Source organism: Anolis sagrei, chromosome 6, assembly GCF_037176765.1.
Source record: "Anolis sagrei isolate rAnoSag1 chromosome 6, rAnoSag1.mat, whole genome shotgun sequence".
NCBI lineage: Eukaryota > Metazoa > Chordata > Lepidosauria > Squamata > Dactyloidae > Anolis > Anolis sagrei.
Window position 1 is genome coordinate 88924717 of NC_090026.1, and position 27428 is coordinate 88952144.

The 27428-nt window shown below is 38.5% G+C and overlaps 1 protein-coding gene across 2 annotated transcripts; it reads left to right on the top strand.

Moving 5' to 3' along the window:
- The first annotated feature begins 1350 nt into the window (after positions 1–1350).
- Positions 1351–25506, top strand: DAZL (deleted in azoospermia like). Of its 2 annotated transcripts, XM_060783432.2 has the most exons (11): positions 1351–1510; positions 7730–7870; positions 9115–9206; positions 10812–10863; positions 15382–15448; positions 16501–16631; positions 18699–18776; positions 20026–20076; positions 22168–22272; positions 23485–23583; positions 25278–25506. In XM_060783432.2, the coding sequence occupies exons 1-11, from the start codon at positions 1508–1510 to the stop codon at positions 25329–25331; spliced, it is 873 nt and encodes a 290-aa protein (XP_060639415.2). In that variant the 5' UTR covers positions 1351–1507; the 3' UTR covers positions 25332–25506. The 2 variants fall into 2 exon arrangements, with proteins under 2 accessions (XP_060639415.2, XP_060639416.1); XM_060783433.2 differs by lacking the exon at positions 23485–23583.
- The last annotated feature ends 1922 nt before the right edge of the window (positions 25507–27428 follow it).

A 27428-nucleotide genomic window follows, 5' to 3' on the forward strand; every position in this document is an offset into this window, starting at 1 on the left:
CTTCATTTTGTTAGTTTTGGCCCATCTCTAATCCGTCAAGATCGTTTTGAATTCTGCTCTTCTTCAGGCTAAACATGCCCAGCTCCTTAAGCCGCTCCTCATAGGGCTTGTTCTCCAGACCCTTGATCATTTTAGCCGCCCTCCTCTGGACACATTCCAGTTTGTCAACATCTCTCTTCAATTGTAGTGCCCAGAATTGGACACAATATTCCAGGTGTGGTCTAACCAAGGCGGAATAGAGGGGTAGCATTACTTCCCTAGATCTCGACACTAGGCTCCTATTGATGCAGGCCAAAATCCCATTGGCTTTTTTTGCCGCCACATCACATTGTTGGCTCATGTTTAACTTATTGTCCATGAGGACTCCAAGATCCTTTTCACACGTACTGCTCTTGAGCGAGGCATCCCCCATTTTGTATCTTTGCATTTCGTTTTTCCTGCCAAAGTGGAGTATCTTGCATTTGTCACTGTTGAACTTCATTTCTTGCATTGTCACTGTTGAACCAAGCGTTCGGGTAAGCTGGCAGATGGACAAAGACAACCAATAATGACCAGAGTAGGAAAGGACAATGACGATGCTAAATGGTTTACGGACTTGGATTTGGTGAACACTGACCACAAGATGTTTTATTGCTGCTAGTATACTGTCTGATGGTTTTAATTAGTTATAACTGTGGTATTATGTGGTAAATTTGTGTATTGTATAGTGTGTTGTATGTTGTAATTGTTAGGCATCGAATTGTGCCTTTTGTAAGCCGCCGTGAGTCCCCCCTAGGGGGGGTAAAAGCACTCCAAATAAATAAAATAAATAACATTTTGTTAGTTTTGGCCCATCTCTCTAATCTGTCAAGATCGTTTTGAATTCTGCTCTTCTTCGGGCTAAACACGCCCAGCTCCTTAAGCCGCTCCTCATAGGGCTTGTTCTCCAGACTCTTGATCATTTTAGTCACCCTCCTCTGGACACATTCCAGCTTGTCAACATCTCTCTTCAATTGGGCACAATATTCTAGATGTGGTCTAACCAAGGCAATCAAAGCACATTCTGAACTCCACCAACGATTGAATTGGGCCAAACTTCCCACACAAAACCTAGATGAGCAACAGAAAATAGTGTTTTCTGGGGTCTTTGACAACACCCCCCCTCCCCAGGTTGAGAAACGCTGTGGCCTAACCCAACCCCAATATGTGTAACATTTTAGTAAAGGCTTAAAAGGACGCCATGAGTGTGGATTTAGGCCTCAACCAGGCCCCCCTCCCTCCCTCCCTCCATGGGAATAAAAAGTCCCGGCTGGATCCCTGTCTAAGGAAGGCGAGTTGGGTGTGGCTTGAGCCTCATTGGGCCGGGCCTTCCCAACCTGCCGCTTAAAAGGACGAGGCTTGTGTTTTGAGGGAAGGAGGTGTACGTGTGGGGGTTGTTATTGGTCTCTTTTGTGTGTTTTGGAGCCGGGGTTTGGGGAGCACGTTGGGGAACCCGCCTGTGACCAAGGCCGCGCGCGCGTGGGCAGAGATGGTGAGTCGTCGCGCAGGGAACAACGCGCCCAAGGAGTTGTAGGTCTTGTTTTGAGGCGCAGGGAGGGGGACAAAAGAATGAATAGGCCCAATATGGGGAGCCTAGTAATGGCTGGAGAGGGTCTTTAAGAGCGCCTCGCTTCGAAGGGTTTGAGGGAGAAAGCGGCTGAAGGAGGGACGATGTGGCGTTGGGTGGAAAAGGCGGGAAGCCCTCGCCACGCCTTTGAGGGGAGACGGGAAGGCTTTGGGGCCTATGGCGGAGGAGTAAGTGCAGAATTCGATAGGCGCCACCACCATTTTGTCTCCTCAGGCACACTCTCATCTCGACGGTCTTTGAATGCACTTCGAAGGCGGCTTCAAACTGCCACCAAAAGCGCGCCAAAGCAAGGCCCCTTCACGCGCGCCATTGCTTTGGAGTGTCACCACCAGTTAGACCTCAAATGGGCGCAGCAAGATCCCTGGCTTCAATCCACTTTAAATGTGGGGGCTCTGGTTCAGAACAGTTGAAAGCCACACTGGCCTTCCCAGATCGTCTTGGGTTGGGTCTACACCAGGCATGGGCAAACTTGGGCCCTCCAGGTGTCTTGGACTTCAATTCCCACAATTCCTAACAGCCTCAGGCCCCTTCCTTTTCACCCCCAGCCGCTTAAGCGGCTGGGGGTGAAAAGGAAGGGGCCTGAGGCTGTTAAGAATTGTGGGAATTGAAGTCCAAGACACCTGGAGGACCCAAGTTTGCCCATGCTTGGTCTATCCTACCTGAACTGCAATATATAGTCGTTGTAATGCCCTTCAGTCTTGGGTAGTAACCGCCTATAATGCCCTTCAGTGCACTTTAGAGTAAATTATAAAGGTCTGTATTGTATAGTCTTGTGTAGTAACCTCCTGTAATGCCATTTAGTGCATTAGGGAAAATACACTAAATTAAGAAAGTATATATTCTTTATTATATATTAAGAAAGTATATATTCAATAGTATTGTGTAGTAGCCTCTTGTAATGCCTTTCAGTGCAGTTCAGAGTACATTATGAAGGTCCATATTATATAGTTTTGTGTAGTAACCTATACTGTCCTTCAGTGCAGTTCAGAGTACATTGTAAAGGTCCATATTATATAGTTTTGTGTATTAACCTCCTATAATGCCCTCCAGTGCAGTTCAGGGTACATTATAAAGATCTATATTATATAGTCTTGTGTAGTAACCTATACTGTCCTTCAGTGCAGTTCAGGGTACATTATAAATATCTATATTATGTAGTCTTGTGTAGTAACCTCCTATAATGCCCTTCAGTGCAGTTCAGAGTACATTATAAAGGTCCATATTATATAGTTTTGTGTAGTAACCTCCTATAATGCCCTTCAGTGCAGTTCAGAGAATATTATAAAAGTCTGTATTTCGTAACCTATACTGTCCTTCAGTGCAGTTCAGGGTACAATATAATCTATATTATATGGTAATGTGTAGCAACCTCCTGTAATGCCCTTCAGGGTATATTATAAATGTCTATATTATGTAGTCTTGTGTAGTAACCTCCTATAATACCCTTCAGTGCGGTTCAAGAGTATATTATAAAAGTCTGTATTTCGTAATCTATACTGTCCTTCAGTGCAGTTCAGAGTACATTGTAAAGATCTATATTATATGGTAGTGTGTAATAACCTCCTATAATGCCCTTCGGTGCAGTTCAGAGTATATTATAAAAGTCTGTATTTTGTAGTCTTGCGTAGTGACCTATAATGACTGCTCTGCAGTGCAGTTCAGAGTATATTAAGAAAGTCTATATTCAATAGTATTGTGTACCAGCCTCTCGTAATGCCTTTCAGTGCAGTTCAGAGTACATTACAAAGGTCCATGTTATATAGTTTTGTGTAGTAACCTATACTGTCCCTCAGTGCAGTTCAGAGTACATTATAAAGGTCTATATTATATAGTTTTGTGTAGTAACCTCCTTCAGTGCAGTTCAGAGTACATTATAAATGTCTATATTATATAGTTTTGTGTATTAACCTCCTTCAGTGCAGTTCAAAGTACATTTTAAAGGTCCATATTATATAGTTTTGTGTAGTAACCTATACTGTTCTTCAGTGCAGTTCAGAGTACATTATAAAGGTCCATAGTTTTGTGTAGTAACCTCCTATAATGCCCTTCAGTTCACTTCAGAATACATATTTTATTTAATCATTGTGTAAGGAGCGAACCAAAACAGTTGTATTGCATTACAGACAAACAAACAAAACACAAAGTTTGCAGACTTGGTATTCTATTAGATGTCCTTTGACCAGCAGCTGGCTACTTGGAGTGCCTCTGGTGTTGCTGCAAGAAGGTCCTCTATTGCGCATGTGGCAGGGCTCAGGTTGCATTGCAGTAGATGGTCTGTGGTTCGCATGCCGTGGATTCCACTTTGTAGCCCCATTTCTTAAGGTTGGTTCTGCATCTCGTGGTGCCAGAGCGCAGCCTGTTCAGCGCCTTCCAAGTCGCCCAATTTTCTGTGTGTCCAGGGAGGAGACTCTCATTTGGTAGCAATTGATTGAGGTTCTGGGTTTGAGCCTGCCACTTTTGGACTCTTGCTTGCTGAGGTGTTCCCGCGAGTGTCTCTAGATCTTAGAAAACTATTAATTGATTTAAGTCATTAAATCATTCAGAGTACATTATAAAGGTCCATATTATATAGTTTTATGTAGTAACCTTCTATAACGCCCTTCAGTGCAGTTCAGGGTACAGTATAAAGGTCTATATTATGTAGTCTTGTGTAGTAACCTCCACTGCAATTCAGAGTACATTATAAAGGTCTATATTATGTAGTCTTGTGTAGTAACCTCCTATAATGCACTTCAGTGCAGTTCAGAATACGTTTTAAAGGTCTGTATTATGTAGTTTTGTGGAGTAACCATCTATAATGCCCTTCAGTGCAGTTCAAGTGGCATTATAGGGGTGTACACCAGGCATGGGCAAACTTCAGTCCCCCAGGTGTTTTGGACTTCCAGCTCTCACAATTCCTAACACCTGGTAGGAATTGTGGGAGTTGAAGTCCAGAACACCTGAAGGGTTGAAGTTTGCTTATGTCTGCTCTGCACTGATCATGTCAGTGTAGATCCAAGCCTTGACTTATAGAGAATGTTTGCGGGGAAGGCCTCCAATTGATGATCTGGCTGCCTGCGGTTAATTTTAGGATATGAGGATTAATACTTTTTGACACCACTACCATGACTCCATGCTGTGGAATCATGGGATTCATAGTTTGGTAAGGCCACCAGGATACAGACGGAAAAGGTGAAAGACGTTGTGGAACCACAACTTCCTTGATTCCATCCTGTGAAGCCATGGTATTTATATTTAAAAGTCGTGACAAACTGCATTAATTCTGCCCCGCTTCATCGCTGCAGTCTTTAATGTGCTTTAGTGTGCTTACTTAGAAGTAAGCCCCATTGTCATTGCTGGGTGTTACATCTAGGTAAATCCTTGGGTTCAAGCCAATTTCCAAGGGTGCATCTGCACTGTAGAATTAATGCAATGTGACACCACTTTCGCTGCCATGGCTCAGTGCTATGGAGTCATGGGATTTGTAGTTTGGTGAGGCACCAGCACACTCCTGCAAAGGAGGCTAACAATCTCCTGACAACTCCCAGGAATCCATAGTATCAAACTTGATAAGACAATTAAAATTGTGACAAACTGCATTAATTCTACAGGGTATCTGCACCCTTGGGCCCCATCTAGAATGAACATTTAATGAAGTTCAAAGCTAGCTTCAAATTGGCAGCCAGGCAACTACCTTCCACAAAAGTGTGCCAAAGAAAGCTCTCAACGCTCTCTGGTTTTTGTACCTCAAACTGATTCCAGGTTTTTCTGTGTCATCATCTGCACAGTGAAACCACTTCTTTCAATATTGATTTGAAATTGCCTTGAAACTGGACTTGCAGTTTGGTGAGGCGCCTGCCCTGTTGAGCAGACAAGACTAAAACCTTGTAAAGCCGTAACTCCCATGATTCCATAGTATCAAGCCCCGGCAGTTAAAATTCTGACAGACTGCATTAATTTTACAATGTAGATGCAGCCTTCATCTCTGAAATCTTCATTGTGCCTACTTGGAAGTAAGCTCCATTGTTATCATTGGGGCTTAGTTCGAGGTTATAGGGTTTGAACCAATTTCCAACTGAAGCACCTCCAAGTTTTACTGTAACCCCAAGCCTCAACCTTTCCTCTCCTTGTCCTCTTATCTAGTTGGAAGTTTTTTTAACAGCATCAGCATTGGGAATTCCAGTAGTGAAGGATGTGTGGAGAAACACAGGCTATTGGTGTCAGGTTGCAGCAATTTGTCTGCAATAAACAATGTAATAAATGCTTGAGTTGCAAAGTATGCCATTTTACCCTTAACTGTTCCTATTCCAGCTTGTTTGTATCTGCCTGCAACACTTAAGATAAACAGCAGGTGCCTGCAGAATCCTTTACTAAGCATTCATGAACATCAACTTAAAGGCAGCTGGCTATCCAACAAATTTGTTTAAAAAAAAAACCAGATCTGTAAGTTTGGCCACCAAAATTGAAATCTACAAAGTGGAAGTAGATGAAGGATAAAGTGATCCTTGGATGCATTTTGAAAGAAGCCTTCAAGTGATCTCAAGAAGATTCCATATATTTTTGTCTTTCTGGAAGGCTTACATGACCTGATTGGTTTCATTTCACATGTGCATGTTATTTTGGATAAAAAGTTTGCAAACCCACAACGAACTGCTATTTTGTGGTGTAGTAACCAGTGCTAATTCTTTCCATTTTATCTCTGCCTCTGGCACCCACCTATGTTCTTAACCTCTGTGCCTGTATTCCTAACTAGGGTTTTGGGAAATTGCTGGTTAATGCAACTGGAGTTTAACTGCCTGTAAGACAAATTGGTAACACTCATGAGGCCTGATGGGAGAAGTTTGTGTGATAGATTTTTTTCCAGGCTGGTATTTAGTGAAATTTGTCAAGTTACAGAAATCTGGCTGCTGGTGAGGAGTTGTACCAGCTATTAATAGTATGGGATCAAAGAACACCTGAAATACTCAGTATAATCTTTTGAACTTGAAAAACTGTAATGTTAATAGAGATAATAGTTAGAAAATATGGTCTATAAAAAGATGTGTATAGATGAGATTTTAGTGAAACCTGCAAGTCGAATGAAACTGACCAATATAGGCTTTTATGTTCATATTATAGACAAACCAAAACTTAATGGTTTTCATATTAGCATCTGTGCCACTAATTGCATTTATTTATTTTATGTCAAAAGCATTACATAAATAAGTATAAAACTGATAAAATAGAGGGAGCACAAGCAGCTAAATAATTTTAGACCAAAAATGGGCAACAGCAACGCATTGTCTGTGCCTTTAAACAGTTCTTCCTTTGCGCATGAGGCAGGTCATTGTAGGCAAGCATACACATGCGGTGTTCGTTTTGCCATTTTGTCAGGTTGTCTTTTGATCTGTCCACTCCACTTCTGAGTCTGTTCAGGGACTTTCAAATTGGCCATTCTTCATTTGCCCCTGTGGGAAGACCCTCAGGGGGGCGGGTCATTCATTTGGGATTTCCTGTTTTAGCTGCCCAGAGTTGCTGTTGCTGGGAAACATTAAGAGGAGTGGTGATTCTCAATTAGCAACTTCCCGCCGCACATTGGGGGGAGGGGGGGGCAATGCCAGCTAGCTTATACAGTCTATAAACAGATGTGGGTTTGAGACATCCTGTGATTATTCTACATGCTTTATTCAGTGCTATATTCACCTGTTTCATGTGGACAGACTTGTGCCAAACAGGGCAGGCATATTCAGCAGTTGAATAAGACAAGGCCAGGGCTGATGTTCTTATTCATTTTGGGTCTGCACCCCATGCACTGCCAGTAAGTTTCCGCAGGATGTTATTGCGAGCAGCTACTTTGTACTTTGTGTTCATAGTGTTTCTTAAATGTTAGTGTTTGATCTAAGGTGACGCTGAGATATTTATGATAGGAACAGGTTCGAGCTCTTGGCCTTCCCAGGTAAATTTCAATTTCCTGTTGGCTTCATGGTTATGTAGGTGGAAGGCACACACTTGTGTCTTGACAGGGTTAGGCTTCAAGTGGTTATCCTTGTAGTAATGTTGGCATTGCTTTACTAATTGCACTTATACCTGTGAGATATTCAAATACATTTCCTAGCCTAAAGTGTGAAAATGTCTTTTAAGGAAATCTGTTTTATTGCTTTGCAGTCTGCTGGAAGTCAAGATGCTCAGAATGCAAGCATTCCTAGGGACGAAAGCACTCAGTTGCCTGCAACAAGCCAAGGATATGTTCTTCCTGAAGGGAAAATCATGCCAAATACTGTTTTTGTGGGAGGAATTGATATAAGGGTATGTTTGTTGTTGTCATGTGCCTTCAAATTGCTTCTGACTTACTACAGTCATAAGGTATGGGGTTTTTTTGGCAAGATTTCTACCGAAGTGGTTTACCATTGCCTTTATCTTAGTTTTGTTCATGACCATCTCTGGATCTTCATGGTCCAAGAGGGATTTGAACCTTGGTCTCAAAGTCCTAGTCTTGCACTCAAATCACTACATACTGGCACTCTATATAGAAACATAGAGACCAGATGTATGTATCTATTTTATATTGAATTGAATTTAATGTCCTACTTCATCCTGAGGATCCAGCAGTATATTTAATGATGCAGCATTAGATAGATCTGGTTTGGTAGGCCAGAGTTCCACCCCAAAAATGCAATTAAGCTTTATATAGAATTCTTACAAAAAACATTTTGTAGTAGTAATTGAGCAACAAAAGACTATGACATAAATGCAATCTCAACAATAAAGAACAATTTCTATTTCCAAAAAAATCACACTTGTTCTTTGTGTCTTATTCTGGTGTTCTAGCTGTTAACATTGGTAGAATTGTTTTGTACCTGTATAACTTGAAATTGCTACAAACTTAGAACATTTTCTGAACAAACTATTTTCTTCAACTTGGCTTTATCACTTTCTGATTTTCATGTCCCTACAACTGTTCGGTCTCTTAAAATAATCACCCCCTCAAAAAAAACCTTGGATACTTTTGTTTCAAAATATGATAAGACAAAACTGTTTACTAAATTATACCCAAAGGAAATCAGTTACTTTTTCTTGGTTTGATTTTCCTCTTAAATTATGAAATTTCTAGTACCCTCAATCCATCCTCCCTGCTTCCACAAGATTAATAAGGGTTAATTCCTTTTCCCTAATGCAGGCATCCTCAAACTGGCCCTCCAACTGTTTTGGACTTCAACTCCCAGAAGACCTAGTCAGCTTGTTCAATGGGAGTTGGAGGGCCACAGTTTGAGGATGCCTGCCCTAATGCATTCAGACTATATTTCAATTCTTTTTTTTTCTATTTTCTCTTGCCTTCTTAATTTCGCCCTAAAGTACCCATGGTCTAGCCTCTTCATCTAAACTTGTTTGACAGTTTTATTTCTTACTTTATTCAACAATAGTAATTTATTTGTCATGGGGGTATAAATTCCTGAGAGTTCAGTATTATTTGGGAGCTTTCTAAACAGTTTTGAAGCAGTGCTTCGGAGAACTGTGACAGTATTAATTTTTGTATGATATAACATATCTAGATGGATGAGACGGAAATTCGGAACTTCTTTGCACGATATGGCACAGTTAAAGAAGTGAAAATAATCACTGATCGAACTGGTGTGTCCAAAGGGTAAGTCGCATATAGAAGAAGTTTTAGTCTGTCGGTGAAATTATAACAATTATAGTGACTATACCATAACAAAGAGCTTTCCAAACTGTGTATTGTGACATGTTAGTGCAGTGTTTCTCAACCTGGGGGTTGTGAGGGAGGTTTCAGAGGTGTCGCCAAAGACCACCAGAAAACACATGCTTCTGATGGTCTTAGGAACCCTTTTGGCAAAGAAGGCTGAAGATCTCTCCACCTGTCCTTCTCTTTCTTTTTGGTGTTGGTGAACTACAACTCCCAGAATTCAAAAACAGCCTCCCAACCCCACCAGTATTCAGTGTTGTCCATGTAGGCAGTGTGCCACGTTTGGTGCAGATCCATTGTGGGCTGGGTTCAGAGTGCTCTTTGATTGTAGGTCAACTATAAATCCCAGCAGCTACAACTCCCAAATATCAAGGTCTATTTCCTCCAAACTCCACCAGTGTTCACATTTGGGCATATTGAGTATTTGTTCCAAGTTTGGTCCAGATCCATCATTGTTTGAGTCCGCAGTGCTCTCTGGATGTAGGTGAACTCCAACTCCAAAACTCAAGGTCAATGCCCATCAAACCCTTCCAGTATTTTCTCTTGGTCATGGGAGTTCTGTGTGCCATAGTTGGTTGAATTCCATCGTTGGTGGTGTTCAGAATGCTCTTTGATGGTAGGTTGACTATAAATCCCAACAACTACATCTCTCAAATGACAAAATCACTGTCCCCAACCCCACCAGTATTCAAATATGGGTCTATAGGATATTTGTGCCAAATTTGCTCTAGTGAATGAAAATAATCCTGTATATCAGATATTTACATTATGATTCATAACAGTAGCAAAATTACAGTTATGAAGTAGCAACAAAAATAATTTTATGATTGTAGGTCACAACATGAGGGACTGTTGAAGGGGTTGCGGCATTAGAAAGGTTGAGAAATTAATGTGTTAGTGTGTTTGCTGCATGTCTAAAACATGTCACCAACACGAAATGTTTGGAAAGCTCTGCCATAACATATCAATGTAACATAAGCCTAATAGCTTGAGCCTTGAACCAATAGTCTGAGCTTGTTTCCTTCTGCTAGATATGGTTCAGTGATGTGCTCGTTTTTAAATAATTGGTTGACATGTATGTTTCTGTGATGTAATTGTATTAAATATAGTTTAAGTCTATATTGCAAGCTGTATTGGCACCTTGCAACTGAAAGATCAGACATAAACATTCTGAAAAGAGGAAAAATGAAGGGTGGAATGTTTCCTTTATATTTGATTTTGCTAAGCTGTTTCATCCTATTCAACTGAATTCCTTTACCAATGTAACTAATTCTCCACTTGAAATTTTCATCTCTGATCTCTTTAGCTTGTTATCCTAATGTGCTAAAAACATTTTTATAGCATGGGGTGGAAATTTGAGGTATTTTACATGTTGTCCAGTGTAGCTTCTGGCAGTCATAGCCAGTGTTGTGGGGTGGTGATGAATTGTAGTCCAGCAACATCTGGGTGGCTACCAATTGTTCTAGTATATGAAACTGACTTTAGTAATGAGTACTAGACTGGAATGTTGGTAATACTGCACTTATTTTTGTCTTGTCTTTATAGGTATGGATTTGTGTCATTTTTGGACAATGTAGATGTTCAGAAAATAGTTGAAGTAAGTTTTTCATTTGGGCTCCTGTAGTATGCTAGCATGAACTTTATCTGCAAATTTTGTTCTTTGCTGTGGGAAGTGTAAGTCTAATTTAAACAGCATTACATTAAAGTAGGGGATGTTTAGATTCTGTTAGTAGCTTGTGATTCAGATCAATAATTTACTTCGAGCCCTTCCACACAGCCCTATATCCCAGAATATGAAGGCAGAAAATCCCACATTATCTGAGTGTGGACTCAGATAACCCAGTTCAAAGCAAATATTGTAGGATTTTCTGCCTTCATATTCTGGGATATAGGGCTGTGTGGAAGGGCCCTGGAGTCTTCTCTGCCAAAAAGGGCTTAATAACTTTCATTTCCAAATGAAGTTTAAGAGAATAAAGTCACATATCAGAACATACTCTTATTTTCCTGTTTTCTCAGTCTGCCATGTTTTTTGGAAAAGTACATTGTTTTGAGTTCTCGGGGTCCTTCCAAACAGCCATATAACCCAGAATATCAAAGCAGAAAACACTACAATATCTGTTTTGAACTGAGTTATCCTAGTCCACTCTGCCATATATTCCAATTCAGAGCAGATAATGAGGGATTTTATTCAGCTGTTTGACAGTGGCCAAAGTCACAAAAATGTACAGTTTACGTATCCCTCATTCAAAATACTTGGGACCAGAAGCACTCTTTATTCTGATTTTTTTGGAATACAATTCACACTCTGTATCCACAAGTTTAGCAATTCACAGCTTGAAAATATTTTTTAACTCTACCACTCATCCTTGATTTTGCTATTTTATATAAGGGACACCACTTTGCTCTGCTTGCTGTACCTGTATTTACACATAATAATATGAAGGAGAAGATGCTCACTCATCTTTCAGATTCTAAGCCTCCCTCCAGCCCTCACATCTCTTATATAACAGAAGTAGTGTACATCAAATGCAAGACTAGTGAGAGACTGAGGATTTGAGAGATGTATGAGCAGGAGTACATTGAAGACAGAAGTGGGTGCCTTCTGGCAAAACATTTGGTTGTTGGAGTTTTAAGATTTCAGGATTAAGAGAGGCTCAACCTGCATTCACAAACAACAGCAAGAAAAAATTCAAGCTGCTATTAAAAATGATTTATTGATATATTGAGATGTTATTTGATGGATTTAGCTGGATTATTTTGGAATAGTTTTCAAAGAAATAGTTTCAATTGATTTATTTGGTGTCATTAAAACTGTTTGGTCCAAAGATTTTTTAAAAGGAAATTCATGCAATCTATATTTAATGTATCAAGAAATCATTATTTTAAATTATAGCTGTTCGGCTTTGTCTTCTTCCCTTTTAATAATTGGTGATGCCCCTCTTTTGCTTATTATTAAATATACATATGTATTCCTGGGAACATAAATTCTTTATAAACTTGTATAATTTTAAATATAATGATGAGTCATCTCATAGCAACAAGCAATATAATTTGCAATATTTCAAATACAATATAAGTAAAACCAAGTAGTTATTTAAATTAAGATAAAGCGTTTGCACTCAAAAGGACTGTCATAAAAGTGTTTGCTGTATAATTCACTGGAACCAATAGGGATGGAACTAATCTCCCCCCCCCCCCAAATATATATGGTTGTAGTTACCTTTTCCAACTTTTGTACAAATTCAACTTAAGAGCAAACTTACAGAACCTATCTTTCTTCCTAACTTGGGGACTGTGAAGCCTGCAAGTTGTTAAAGTCTTTCACCATGTTCACATACTTAAGTTGAACAAACTGAAATGCTTGTTCCATTCTTCAAAATTGGTCCTGTGGATACTTCAGTTATCTCATCAGAATAGACCCTAACCCCAAGTCTTGGTGGATATACATTATTTTTGTCAACATTTATCAGGCTCATCACAATGTGGTTTCCAGAGTTCTCCCTCATTAATCTGATCTCTACTAAGTAACGGTCTTTTAACTATCAAAACAACCCATGCAAATGCAGAGAATGACAGTTTCATTGCCATTACCACCATAGGGTAAGCCCTAATGTGGATTCTAAATCATGTTTGATTAGATTCATCTTTGGTCTCTTGTTCTAATTGTCTATATACAAATGCTTCATTTTCCTGAGCTCAGAAAAGCTCTTTTAGTGACAAGCAGTGGGTGCTTGGCAGTAGAACCCAGCTGTCTGTATCATTTTTCCATTTCCCATATTGATAATGTTTCAATGAAATTGTGAGATTGAAATCCTTTTAGGCAAATCATTTCATGACAACAGAGTTCTTGGGTGTTCTCCCTGCTGCTCTTCAGATCAGCTTCAACATAGCTGACAAAAATCAGATCAAGAGTGTGACCTGCCTTATTGATCTAGGATTAGCTGTTTGTCTCTGCCACCCCCCCCCCCCAAAAACCCCCCTAGGAACAGCTTAGGATTCCATAACTTTCACAGCAACCATGGACCTTCATCAATAAGGCAGATCCATGGGGCCAGACTTACTGTGATCCTTAACCCAGCATGATCCTTTTGGTGCAGTCACCACCTTCAAGATGACCTGCACCAATTTAATTGAGCAGTGCAGTAAGCACAATTTGTGTTGCACCCAATCAAATCTTGGATATTGCAGGATAACGCTTCTCACAGAGAGACATACAGGTTACTGTAACTACCTGCTTTTCTATTTTCAAACTGCAAATAAAAGATCTGGCAAGGATATTTTCCACACACTCTTTTTCTCCCAACCAAGTTTTGATTATCCATGTAAAGTTATCAAGCTTCTTTATCACATTAGCATTTTAACGGAGGGGTTCCCACTTCATGTGGCTGCCTCCTGCAGAATTCTGGAAAATGTAGTTTAGGAAAGCCTAAGACCTCTTCAGTGTTTTTCAGACTGTGCTCTTCCTGGTGTTTTGGACTTTCACCTCCCAAAAATCCCAGTCAGCTTGCCAGCTGTTAGGAATTGTGAAAGCTGAAGTCCAAAACATCTGGGGAGCACAGTTTGAGAAACTCTGCTCTAGCTGATCATCCAAAGGCCCTGTCCTAAACTACAAGCCCCAGAATTCTGCAGGATTCAGCCACATAGGAAATTGGGAATCCCCACTTTAAAACGAAAATGTGATGCCCCTAGTCATCCAAGAATTTTGTAGTTCTTTATAATCACTGACTTAAGAGTTAAGGCATATCTTTTGTCTTAGGATCTGGTCAAAATCTGTTCCATAATGTCACCAGGAGAAAGGATGGTAATAAAATGTCTCCTTGCCAGTATTCCCATGAGAGGGGGAAGCCCTTTTGTTCGTCATGAGTATCCATTGTCTCTTACAGATTCAAGGCTCAATTAAACAAATTATATCATTAAAACACAATTCTGCTAAAAGCAATTTATATAATATCTGTTAAAAAGTGTAATACCCACTGATAAGATGCTCCTTTCATTTGCCAAAAACCTGATTCAACACCAAAAAAAGTTCTTTGTTGATTGAAGCAGAACAGAAAAAGGACAACTTGAACTCTTTTTGAAGAGAGTTCCATAGCCTGTGAGCAGCTGCTAAAAATGCCCTTTCTTGCCTCCCTATTTTAACATGATTCAGGGTGGCGTTATCAAGAAAGAGGCTTTCTCATAGGAATTTTTTTTAAAAAAATAGCTGATATTTACACTGGTGCAATGGAGTTGTCCACTAGCTATTACTTGATTAACTTTGACTTAAGATGATCCTGGGTGCATCTGCACTGTAGAAATAATGCAGTTTGACACCACTTGAACTGCCATGGCTCAGTGTTGTCCAATCATGGAAGTTGTAGTTTTCCCTAGTCTTGAGCTTTCCCTGTCAAAGAGTGTTGGTGCCTCAGCAATCAACAAATCCTAGGATTGTATAGCATTGACATTTAAAGTATTGTCATACTGCATGCATTCTACATTGTAGATCTACTGCGAATGAGAGATAGTTAAATAACATTGTCATCAGCAGCTTCACTCTGATCTTAGAAATTCAGGTCTGTTGTTTCCTTGATTTGGATAGTCATCTGCAGTGTGGTCTTCCTCTTCTCTACCTTGCAAAATACTAATATTCAAGGTATGGTAGTCTCAGTTTGATTCCATTTCTTTATATTCTGTCCTCTAACAATGAGCTCTCATCCTGAGTATAGGTTACACATTAGAATAATCAAAGGTTATGATACAACTATTTATTTTAAGAGCAATCCATAGTTTTTAACATATACACGGGCTTTGCTATAACCTGAAAAGCCGAGGCTAGTTTTCTTCTGAAATTCTTTGGTATGCTTCATTATCAAACATACACTTACAATATGATCCCTTGTATGTCTTCCTCTTCTATTAACACAGAATGTAACCACTATTTAGGTTGACATTGTGTTAATAGAAGTGCATCATATAGGCAATTTCAGAAGGAAATGCTAATGCTTTTGGAGATATATATAACAACTTAATTTGTATATTTGCATTCCATTTGTGCATAAGTTTGCATGAGATTTTAAGGGATATTTTGATGGTTCAGAACATGTAACAAACCTATACATTTGGCTTTTTCCCCCAGTCGCAAATCAACTTTCATGGAAAGAAACTTAAACTAGGACCTGCAATAAGAAAACACCCAAACTTATGTGAGTGATGTTTTGCCTGGTTTCTTGTATGGGAAGAAACAATTGTGTGGTATGAGAGATGCAAGTGGTCCCCAGACTGAGTTTTCTGGTCTTCTACTTTCCCCAGTGTCCTCTTTAAAAAAGTATTAATAGACTAGTTTGTTGCAGAAAACCATGGTGTCAGCCTTCTGTCTGTCATTTCTCTTTTTTGCCTGCCTCCTCTTCTCCCTATCCAGCTAATGGCCTGTAGGCATTAATTGAGGACCGAGGGGAGGAAGCAGTGATGGCCTCCATAGAGGCTTTGACATCCCCTGCTCTTCACCAGAAAGGAGGAGCAGGAGTGGGGTGCCAGCCTTTTTTGCTCCCAGGAGTGTTGGAGCAAAGGCATTATGACTAGTTGCCATTTCCAAGGCATTTTGAAAAGAGTTGGTGGCCTTCTTTGGCTACTAAAGGGAAAATATAGAGTTGCTGGTGGTGCCACAGTCACTGTCATAAGTGGAAACAGTGTTTGTTTTGGGTGCTAAAGTGGATATGGCCCACTGTGCGTCAAAGGACGGGATAATTTCCTGTCTACATTTGCAGCCATGCCTACTCATGTCTATGTGAAGGGAGGCATTTTGAAACTGCAAACTTAAATGTTCCTGCTATAGTTTGAAGAAGTGTAATACTGGCACTTGCTACTTTGTACCAGCCTGCATAATTCCTGCTAAAAACGACATTTTAAGGATGCAGTTTTCATTATAATTTTGCTGCTCTATGAACATGAGTGGCATTGCATAGTAAATCTTATAAATAGTGTGGCTTCATTAGTGCTATCCATTAGTTCTAGTTCCAATTTCTGTAGAACTAGAATAGTCAGGTAGTTGTAGCCCTCCTGACATTTTTGGACCATTTTCTTGTTGTCTTTAAGCCATAATACCACATCTATGTGGCATGCTAGGAGTTGCAGTCTAGCAATCTTTGAAGGACTAGTTACCGCCATGTAAGAGGAAAAGGTATTTTAGTGCTACAACAACATGTGGTATTAGGGTTTTGTATGTTTGAGAACATTTTCAACATTTTTGTCTCCTAAGGTGCCTATCATGTGCCACCCAGACCTGTGCTTATTAATTCACCCACACCTCAGTTCCACAGTGTTTGGAATAACCAAGAAACATATATGCAGCCTCCAGCTATGATGAGTCCTGTCACACAGTATATTCAGGTAAAGGTTTTTTGAGTGGTTTATTCTAGCAAGCATGTTGCTTGATTTTTTTAAAAAGTTTGGATGATTAAGTAAAATTGTACTATTGGGTTTTGAGATTCGAGTCAAATCTTAATTGGGCCTCTGTAGCCTTTGATCTATTTTTTTACTTGTCCTAAGGCATGAATGGGAAAATATTCCACCATGTGTGAATCTTGACTGTAGTTAGAAACTAATACTGATACCAGGTTTCTTTGAGTGATGATGGTGGTGATTATGTTTATTTATAACGCTCCTTTCACCAAATTGCAAACCATCAACACTTACAAACGTGGACAAGGACTAAAACATGACACTAGAAACATAAGAAGTGAAATCTCCCAACACCCTGTCTCAGCCTCAACTCAGCAATGCAGTGTGGTAAATCAGAGAGGGAAGGTATTCAATAAAAACAGGTGAGATCCTCCTCCAGCCATAGATACTGATACAGAACAAGGGACTAAAAGGCTTGCAGTCTTGACAGCTATATGTATAGATGGAGCAGACACAAGTCCTTTGCCGCCTTAAATACTAGAACCAAAAATTTGAAGCGTCCCTGGCCACAACTGGTAGGCAGTGAAGGGGTGGATCAGTGGGGAGAAGAGACATGTGAATATTTTTAGAGAGATTTAAAAACAATCTGAACAATATTTTTGTGGATTAAAACCAAAGTAGGAAGAGATCAGGAAGTGAAAACTGCTAGTAGACTATAACAATAATGCCGCTGGACAAGCAGATGGGCGGTCCTAATTGTAAAAAACATATGACTCTATGGATGTTCAAAAGAAGGAAATTATATTTGTATATAAATTGACCTCATGTTTATGTTGAGGGCAGAAATTAGGGGTAATTTTGAATAAGTCATGGATTATTCCATGGAGCAAGGGAAGTTCCAGCACAACCTTAGAAAGAGCCGCTCTTGGCAATAGTTGCCACCATTTTTCTTCCCATGGATTCAAAAAGGCCAGAAACAGTGCCACAGCAGTTTCATTCATCCTTGGATAAATTAATCCAGGTTGTTTGGATTGATTTTTTGACTGAAATTTTTAGACTTAAATGTAAGTGTATATATAGCACATGACTTCACTTCTATCAAAACAAAAGGATACAGGAACAAACTGTCATCAAGCAAGTCTCCAAGGTTCCTGTCCTATGTTCCTGTCAGCAAATGACCCAGCAGTCGGTTGATTAGAATGTAAGAACTGTTGAAGAGCTCGTTCAGTTCAGGTCATTCACAGGGTATCCATCAATTTCAACCCTCCAACTGCTAAACAACCAAACAAGTAAAAACACGAGTGTCTCTGAGCAATCTCCGACACTGCCATCTTCCTTCTTTACTTAGTCATATATTTCAATTTCTAGTATCTCATGGAAGTCATGCTTGAAGCTTACTTAAAATCACCGATTTTAAGTGTCACCGATTTTAAAATCACTTAAAATCACCAATTTTAAGTGAAAATCTTCAGTTGTGGTCCATGTTCTTGTACCCTTTGTGTGCCCTTAGTTTGATATTCTGGTGTGTTTTTTTTTTAACAAATGGTACAAGCTGCCACTTGTCAAGTTATGATTCAGCAGCAAAGTTGTTGTTAACTAGTAATTACAGTTTAAATCTCTCAAGCTAGAGGGGAAAGTGAGTAAATAAATCTTACATTAGTTTCTTTAAGGAACAAAGTGCTTCACTTTTGCGGGGGTTTTTTTGTGCAAGTCGCTTCTGGTGTGAGAGAATTGGCCGTCTGCAAGGACATTGCCCGGGGGATGCCGGGATGTTTTGATCTTTTCCCATCCTTGTGGAAGGCTTCTCTCATGTCCCCTGCATGAGGACGTGGAGCTGACAGAGGGAGCTCAACCTGCTTTTGGTTGTAAACTAGTTAACAGTGTCACATTTTTACTAGTTGAATCTAGCTTGTTGTCCACAAGTCGAGTCTTGTAAGGAAATGTTCGTGAAAAATTTCAGAATGTTTATTCAAAATCCTTAACATCTAGCATTTGTTATCTATCCTGCTGATGGAGAGAAAGATAACCAGCTGTACTTTATATTTGAATTTACAGACATATCCCTATGGTTCACCAGCTTTATTAATTCAGCATCAAGTTCCTATGGGATACCAGCCAACTTATAATTATCAGGTTAGTGTGAATATTCCTAAATTTTAGAAACTTTGAAATTATTTTTGATCTTAGATTTGAATGGGAACATATTTAGATGTGGTTTACCTCAGATAAATAACTGAATCAGAAGTCTATCTACATGGCTATGGGAGGAGCCCATAGGAAGCCATGATCATAATTTTCAAGTATATTCAGTGAAATAGATGTTTGTTTGTATATGCATGCATATGATGATAGAGGGCAATGAGATAGCTAAATATAAAAAATGTAGCTTTGAAACTAGAAAAGCTTGTCATTTATCACTGTTTAGAGCAGGCATCCTCAAACTGTGGCCCTCCAGCTGTTTGGGCCTCCAACTCCCAGAAGCCCTAACGAGTTTGTTCAGTTATCAGGAATTCTGGGAGTTGAAGGCCCAAACCAGTGGAGGGCATAGTTTGAGGATACCTGGTTTAGAGCAAGGATATGATCTTGACAAGCCTCAAGGGCCAAATTTCTTCCCTTCCGATGCTCTGGAAGCCAAATGGACCTCCAAAATATTTTTTTAAAGAAAAGAACTAGAAATGGCTAGAAGTTCACTTGTGATTTTAAAGAAAAAAATGGATTGTTTATGTTAAACAGTGCAAGAAGGACTGACATTTATTTAGAAGATGAATCACTTCTCCAGAGGTTCCCAAAAGAGGCAGTTCATCCTTGTTTTGCCAGGAAAGTGATTGCAGAAGGGAATCTGGAAAGAGTCCTGGATTGCAAAAGCAGCTTCTGTTTGTCCACCTTCGGTTTAGAGATTATTTGTATCAGTGTCTCCATCTTCTTGTAATGTTAAAATCAATGCAAAACACATGTCTTTTGAGTTGACAGCCAATATTGAAAGTTTGGGGGTTGCATAATATGAAATCGTTTAAACATACATTTAATGTAAAGTAAGATGCATTTTTGAACTTCGCGATTTTTGAATAGTAGAGAAATTAGTCAAAGTTATTTAGAGGAAGCCCAAGAAATTGAAAAAATAATTGGATGGCAACCTTGAGTATGTACGTTTGAAAAATTAAACTTGAATTGCATATTGCTTCCTGCCCCTCTTTCCAAAGACTTTGATAGTCCATTTGGAATGTCCCATCTTGTGTAAATAGCATTTATTGCCAATCTTGCCTCTAGTTCTTTAAACTTAATGGATAAACATGTAGACTTCACTGTTTATGGCGGTACTTACGTTTAAAATATGGCGTGCTCAAAACTGCTAGATATTGATATAATCTCTCTTTTTTTAAAGGTTCCACCCCAATGGCCTCCTGGAGAGCCAAGAAATTACATTGTGCCCCCGGTAAGAAAATCATCCTTTTTTATTTATGTATAAATCCAGACAGCTAGGATAGCACAAGAAAAATTATCAAGCTGAAATAATTTTCAGAGAAAGTTTTATTAAGAAATAGAAGCACTCTTTGCAATGAATGTGGGTACTGGAAGGCATTCCTTTTCAGCTTTCTGGAGCAACTGCTAAAGATAATTTGTTCATTGGCTCAAGTAAAAATAAGTTTGATCTTCCTGTTTTTAAAATTATTCGTGTATTTAAATCAAAATTCAGGACATAAAGTCTAGAAGAAGTTGTATGAAGACACCAAAAATGGTGGAATTAACAAATTACAGAGCATTGACAAACAATTAAAATTATTTAATACTAAACAGTAGATTTATGTGGCTGACAATATAAAGTAAATGATAACAGCATAGCATTCTATGAGTGAACCACTAGAAGTAACGAATGAAGATAGGTTCTGTGGGTTTATTTTAAGTTGAATTTGTATGCAAGTCAGAATAGGTACATTTTATAAATGTAACTCATGTCAAATAGACAGATAGCATAGGGAAGGGTTAACACCCCTGTGGAATTTGTTCTACTGTCTTTGCCCAGTTCAGAAGATTCCACCTCACTTTCTGTCTCTGTGATAATTGGATTTTGAAAAAAATGGGTGGTTGTTGAAAGAAGGATTGGTAACAAAGCTTCAGTAGAGAAACCTTTTCCCCATTATAACTCTTTCAGGAGTGAATTTTGCTTTCTAGAGGTAGATTTTTTACTTCTTGTTGTCTCACTCCCATTCTTAACTATGAGTTGTTTATAAGCTGGATATTTGTAACTTGGGAGCTGTCCTGGTTTTATTTAGTACCTAAGGAAATAAAGACAGTGACAGGTGATAAGCTCAAGAGATGATTTCTTAACCTGGCCTCTTTTATGATTTTCCTGTGATCTTGAGTAACAGCCATATCTAATTTTGTCATAATTGAGCAATTGAAGTTACACTTGGGAAAGAATATCTGAGGATCTCAACTTTCTTTTCTGGAGGTTTTGATTCTTTAAGCCAGTGGACAAGTTTTACTATACAGTGTATTGTTTCTGTTCAGGTGTTCAAGAAATAATTTTATCAGGCATGTATGTATGAGCAAGAAAATCCTTTAGATACCTTCATTTCAGAAGCAACAACTGCTTCAAGGAGTTGAATATAGCTTTGAGAGTCTTGCTTAAAGTATGGAAAATGACAGAAAGTCCTAACTCTGCTGCCAGAAAAGTGACTCTCTTTGAGAACTAATGTGTCTGTCAGTGGATTTTGGTATCAATAGGAACTTTCTTGGTTCTCAGAAGTGCAGGAGGGATTTTTACCAAGGTTTTGGTGAGAAGGAATGGTTTACGCATCCCTCTTTGTTGCTGCAGTCTAAAAATAACATATATCTTGCCTAAAATGGTTAAGTTCTAATTGTAATCTTGCTGTGCTGAATTTTTCTGGAGTGTATTTGCTAATCAAAGTAAGTGTGAATGTTGGTTTTCAATCATTGGCCATGAAAAAAACCAGGAATTTCTCCTGGTATGGTTATGGAGACTTATGAGTTCATGTAAAAGTTTCTGTTTGAATAATGAGCTCCGATAGCAGTTTGAGACCTGTTTAATCTTATTTTATGTTATGTGAGATCTTAACTAATCATTTTATTGTTTTGAAAAATAGATAGTAAAGAAGTAGTCCAGAACTTTAAAAAAAAGGAATGGTTGTCCATACAAGAAGCTGCAACAAACTATTAAGAAATATAGCTGGAAAAATTCAAAAGTGTCTTATCTGTGGGAAGATTTTTTGAATAATAGCTGTAAAATGGGGGCAGGTGGGTTCTCGAGACACTGAGAAAAGTATTTTGTGTTATGCAAAGCTGACAATTTTGTCCTTATGATCCATAGTAGCTTAATCCAGACATTCACTCAGCTCGTGTCCAGTATAGATGGCCACAAGTGAATAGGAAAATAAGTAATAGAGCTTACCTTATTTTCCCTTCAGTACTTCTGGTTGCAAATTTGCGTATACTTCTGTTTCAAACTTACTCTCTTCTCATTTTCCTAATTATATTGACTATTTAAATTTCATATTTTTCACAGGCTTATACCACAATGAATTATGGTAGTGAAATGGATGTAGGAACTGACCAGTTGGAGTGTTCTATGGCTGACACTGCCCAATCTTGTGCAAATAGTCCACAAAAGGTATGTGTGATTTCTTCTGCAATCCCTTTTTTATATGTACTGAACCAGATAAGATGTCAGTTTATTAGTGAAATAAGGGGCCTCGAGAGAAAAGGAAGATCAGATTATGGGAAGATATGTTGCTTTTCTCACATCCTCAGACCAGCACAGTTAGTATTGAATAAAAATACTGAAGTCTATTGAGCAACAAGCTACTGACTTACTGCTTAATTCTATATTTTGTCCCATGTTTGTTAACATTTGGCAGAAGTGCATGGCAATGATATTATGAATTTTACTATCTTGGTTTTTGTATTTCTGGAATTGAAAGGTGGCGTTGTATGGTGAAACATAGAATTGCTTCTCTGAATCATTGCTTATTGCTGGAAAACTTACTCAGGCATGAGCCGTTTAGTTTAACTTTTTCATTTGGGGTTCTTACAGGATTATTATGTATCAGGTATCTGAATAAACTTTAAATTGGAGGTTTTTGTGACATAAGGGTTGGGAATGTTTACTTCTCTTCTTATAAGACTTCTAAAAGAAAGTGTCATGTTGGAAACTTTATGTATCTGCATTTGCAGAGGGTCACAAGACCTGCTATATATTGAATTGGGGGTTTTGTCTATAGTTTCCTGGACCATGAAATATTTTATTACAACTTTTAATTGTGCAGTGAACTGCTTTTGCATTCCAAACCCATGCATCTTGTTTAAGGCCTTTTTTGGTATTGAAAGCCACTTCTTTCCGAATCCTTTTAATCTTGTTTGACCATCAGCCTAAAGTTGTTTTTGATAAATGTATACGTATTTATATTTAGTATAAATGTTTCCTTATATTAACTTTATAACAATTAGTATATTAATATTAGCTAAAACTACTGTCAGAATATTAATATTAGCTAAAATGACTTAGGAAGGTTCAGAAATTCCAACAGCATGTGGAAGCTTTCTTCTTGGCCATTAAATTACTCTGTAACACATCAGGAAATTTATATTCTTTGGAGAAAGGGCTTCTTCAATGGAGAAGAAATTGTAACTTCCCTCTTGAGTTGCTGCTGTGATATCTTAGAAAAAGACTATTAGAAAACATGCCTCAGCACAAAATATGATTCCGTCCTTGAGATTAGGAACATTTGCTGCAGAGGTCTTGGTGCATGCAAGTTTATGCTCAAGTCTTTAGGATAGATGCTGCATGCAATATTGACAATAAACTCATAAAACTTTATTTTAGAAATCTGTGGACCGAAGCATACAGACAGTAGTATCATGTCTGTGTAATCCAGACAGTCGATTGAGGAACAATATTGTAACTCAAGAGGACTACCTTAAGGTATGAATAAGACTGCAGGCTGCTAAGAGCTCTCATATTGGTATAGCAGATCTTAATCAATAAATATTACTGAATTTTATTATTAGGGACTACCAAAATTGCTGACACTGTGTTTGACACAGTGGCACTTGAAAGCATACAGGTTATTTATTTATTTTGTGTCAAAACATTGCATAAACAAATAAGTATAAAACAGATAAAATAGAGGGAACACAAGTGGCTAAATAATTTTTGACCAAAAACGGGCAATTGCGACCATATTGTCTGTAGCTTTAAACAGTTTTTCCTCTGTGCATGAGGCAGGGCATTGTGGGCAAGCATACAGATGCAAAGTTGTTTGCTCTGCTCCACAGTCACACAAGGTGGAGGATTCTTCTAGGTAGTGCCATTTTGCCAGGTTGTCTTTCGATTATCCCACTCCACTTCTTTGTCTGTTCAGGGATTTCCAATTTGGCCATTCTTGGTTTGCCCCATAAGGCAGATCCTCGTGGGGGACCATCCAGTTGAGATTGCCTGATTTTTCTGCCCACAGGGATACTTGCTGTTGTTGAGAGAACATTAAGAGGAGTGATGGTTCTCATGAAGCTTTTATTTGATTTGAGTCTACTGGGAGGGGGCTGTTAGCAATGCAGTGGATGGCTTTCACAGTGTTCAACCTTATTTCTCTCACAGTTAGTAGCAACTTCCCATCGCATTTGGGGGGGGGGGGGGGGCAATGCCAGCTAGCTTACAGAATTTATTAACAGATGTAGGTTTGAGACATCCTGTGATTATTCTGCATGTTTTGTTTAGTTCTATATTCAACTGCTTCGCGTCAGCAGACTTGTGCCAAACAAGGCAAGCACATTCAGCAGCCAGGGCTGATGTTCGTATTCATTTTGAGTCTGCACCCCATGCACTGTCAGTCAGTTTCCACAGGATGTTATTGCATGCAGCTACTTTGTACTTTGTGTTCATACAGTGTTTCCTAAATGTTAGTTTTTGATCTAAGGTGACACCCAGATATTTAGGATGGGAAAAGTGTTTGAGCTCTTGGCCTTCCTAGGTAATTTTCAATTTCCTGTTGGCTTCACGGTTACATAGGTGGAAAACATGCACTTGTGTCTTGGCAGGGTTAGGCTTCAGGTGGTTATCTTTGTAATAGCTGGAGAGATCCTTCAGGGTGGTTGTTTTCGACTTTCAAGGCCAAGGTTGTTAACATATATAAAGCCGTGAGTGGTGGCTGTGGGTGATCATTAGTAAAGATGTTAAACAAGGTAAGAACACTGCTATGAGGTAAACCATTCTTTTGCCTCCTCCATCTACCTTTCCTGCCTTGAAACTCCACATAGAAGCCGCAATTTTCTAGGAGGGTCTGGATAGTTTTTTTAAAAAATCAGGTTACAGGTAAAAATATTCTGATTGCAGACTTGACTGACAGTGATCATTCTCCTTATAGCCTTAATTTGATATTCAGATGTTGTCACTGAATATTTACAAAGAGGAATTTGGTTTCTCGGTTTGTAGAAGTGTTTGTTTGGGGCAGTCTATCATTTTCCTTTATGGTGCAATACCAATAATCAGAGGATGTACAAGCATTTCTGCTTTTTTTACTACATAGAAAACTACCTTAAGTTGAAATAGTTCTCTGAACTAGGTGTTTAAATTGTGGTCTTTTGTTTTAACTTTACTTGTTTTCTTCCCCTCTTTTGTAGGAGAAGAGAGCACATCATTTTAGAAGAAGCAGAGCTGTTCTTAAAAGTGTTTGATTTAATGAGATTGACTCAGAAGACCTGAAGTACTTCCATTTGTCATCCGTTATCTTTATCCTACAGTTAATATAGATGACAAACACTTGGCAATTATGTACTGTTTTTGGCAAATGTTCCTTGCAATTAGCATTTGGTTGTAATTTCTATGTTGCCTGTTTCTAGACATGTTTGAATTCTGTGTTATTTATTTCTATAAGTGTTTGTATGTTTCATCTGTTTTAAGTGTTCTAGTTAACAGTTGTTCTCAATTTTTAGACAAGTTAGTTTGTGTTTCTTCCTAAACTTTAAAGTTCTATTTTAGTGCATGTTGGCACTTAAGGTTTATTAACATTTTAACATGTATCTTCTGTACTTACTACCAGCTCACACTTAATTTTTTTGCTAAAGATATTTTTAAAACTGTACTTGAATCAGGTGAATAGATATACCTCCAGTTGCATCTCAGTGTCATAAATACATATCTCAGTACAGTATTGCCTTAAAAATCCAATCAGTGAAAACTGCATTCACTAACTGTGTGTACGGCTTACTTAGTCTGTTTTATAACTGATAATTAAAAGTGTACTCAAGGATGTAACTAATGGTATTAACTATACTTAGTGAGTTGCACTTTTTATATACTGCGTAAACTTCACTAATACCCTTATCTTAAAATTGTGGAATGAACAAGTACTTTTCTGTGATCGTAAGATTTTTTAAAGTGGTCACCAACTTTAAATCAAAGAATTTGGAAAAGAGTTCAATTATGTAGACTTGAGTTTTATGTCAGTAGTATTCCACAAATAAATTTTCTGAGATGGATTTCTTTTGTTATTTTTAATACAAGTTATAGTGTACCTGGAAAGTGAGACACATGTAAGACACATGTATAGCATGTCCAAAAATAAGGTGATCTGACTATGTTTGGCTTATTGTCTCAGTTAGTGAGTCCAAAACAGGCATGGGCAAACTTTGGCCCTCCAGGTGTTTTGGACTTCAACTCTCACAATTCCTAAATGCCTCAGGCAGTTCCTTTTCCCCCTCAGCCGCTTAAGTGGTTGAGGGGGAAAAGGAAGGGAACCGAGGCTGTTAGGAATTGTGGGAGTACACGTCCAAAACATCTGGAGGGCCAAAGTTTGCCCGTGCCTGGTCTAAAACATCAGGGGATTAGACTTGTTATGATCAAGGGAAATTCAAACACATCTGTCTCTACTCAAGTTCTGTGCATTTATTTTATCTGGAAAATGAAGCAATGTCTGGGTTTCTCTTGACTGAGCAGATGAAAGGGGGACCTAGTAGGCAGAATTCTCTAGCTCTTACCCACATACCAGTCACCACTGCCACCTTTTGGGAATGGAACGGAAATGAATTAATGTTTTCCTTCTACCTAGTGAAGATGCCCCCTCTATGCTTAAATAGGCAAATAATTAGTGAAGCTTTAAAAAGAGAAACAGGAAGTTTTACAGTAAGAAAGAATAATCAGGTTAGTAAGGCATTGTACATATAGAAGAAAATTTAAATGTTACTGTACATTTTCCTTTCCCAATTTTTTATTATTTTGCTGATAACGTGCTTTATATGATATTGAGTTTCCAATTACTCTAAAATGTAGTTAGAAGCCTTTGAGGAGTTTCTTTAAATTCAGAAGGCCAAATGATACAAGTAAATGAATAAATAAATGAACAAACACCCACTTATTAATAGACTGTATAAAGTACTGGTGCACAGTAGTAAAATATAAGTACTTAGTACAGAGTTGTGGGTTCAGCTAGCTCATAGTAGGCATACAAAAAGGTTGTGATTTAAAGAAGAAAGAGTAGATAGATTCTTATTAAAGCACAAGACTAGGAAAATATTCCCACTGCAACAAAATTACTGGCCAGCAGATGGAGTGTTAGGCTTAGTATTAACTACAACTTGTTAGAAGTGCAGCCATTCTGTAGTATAAGGAAATCATTGCATGCTGAAAGATTAATTGGTGTACCTTGACATATGCTGCTTTATGTATCAGCTTACTTTTTTCCCATAATATTTTTTCATGTTTATGGTGCTACAGAATGATGTTGTTTCTACTGTAGTAAACTAACTTCTGACCAATGATTACGGTATATTGCA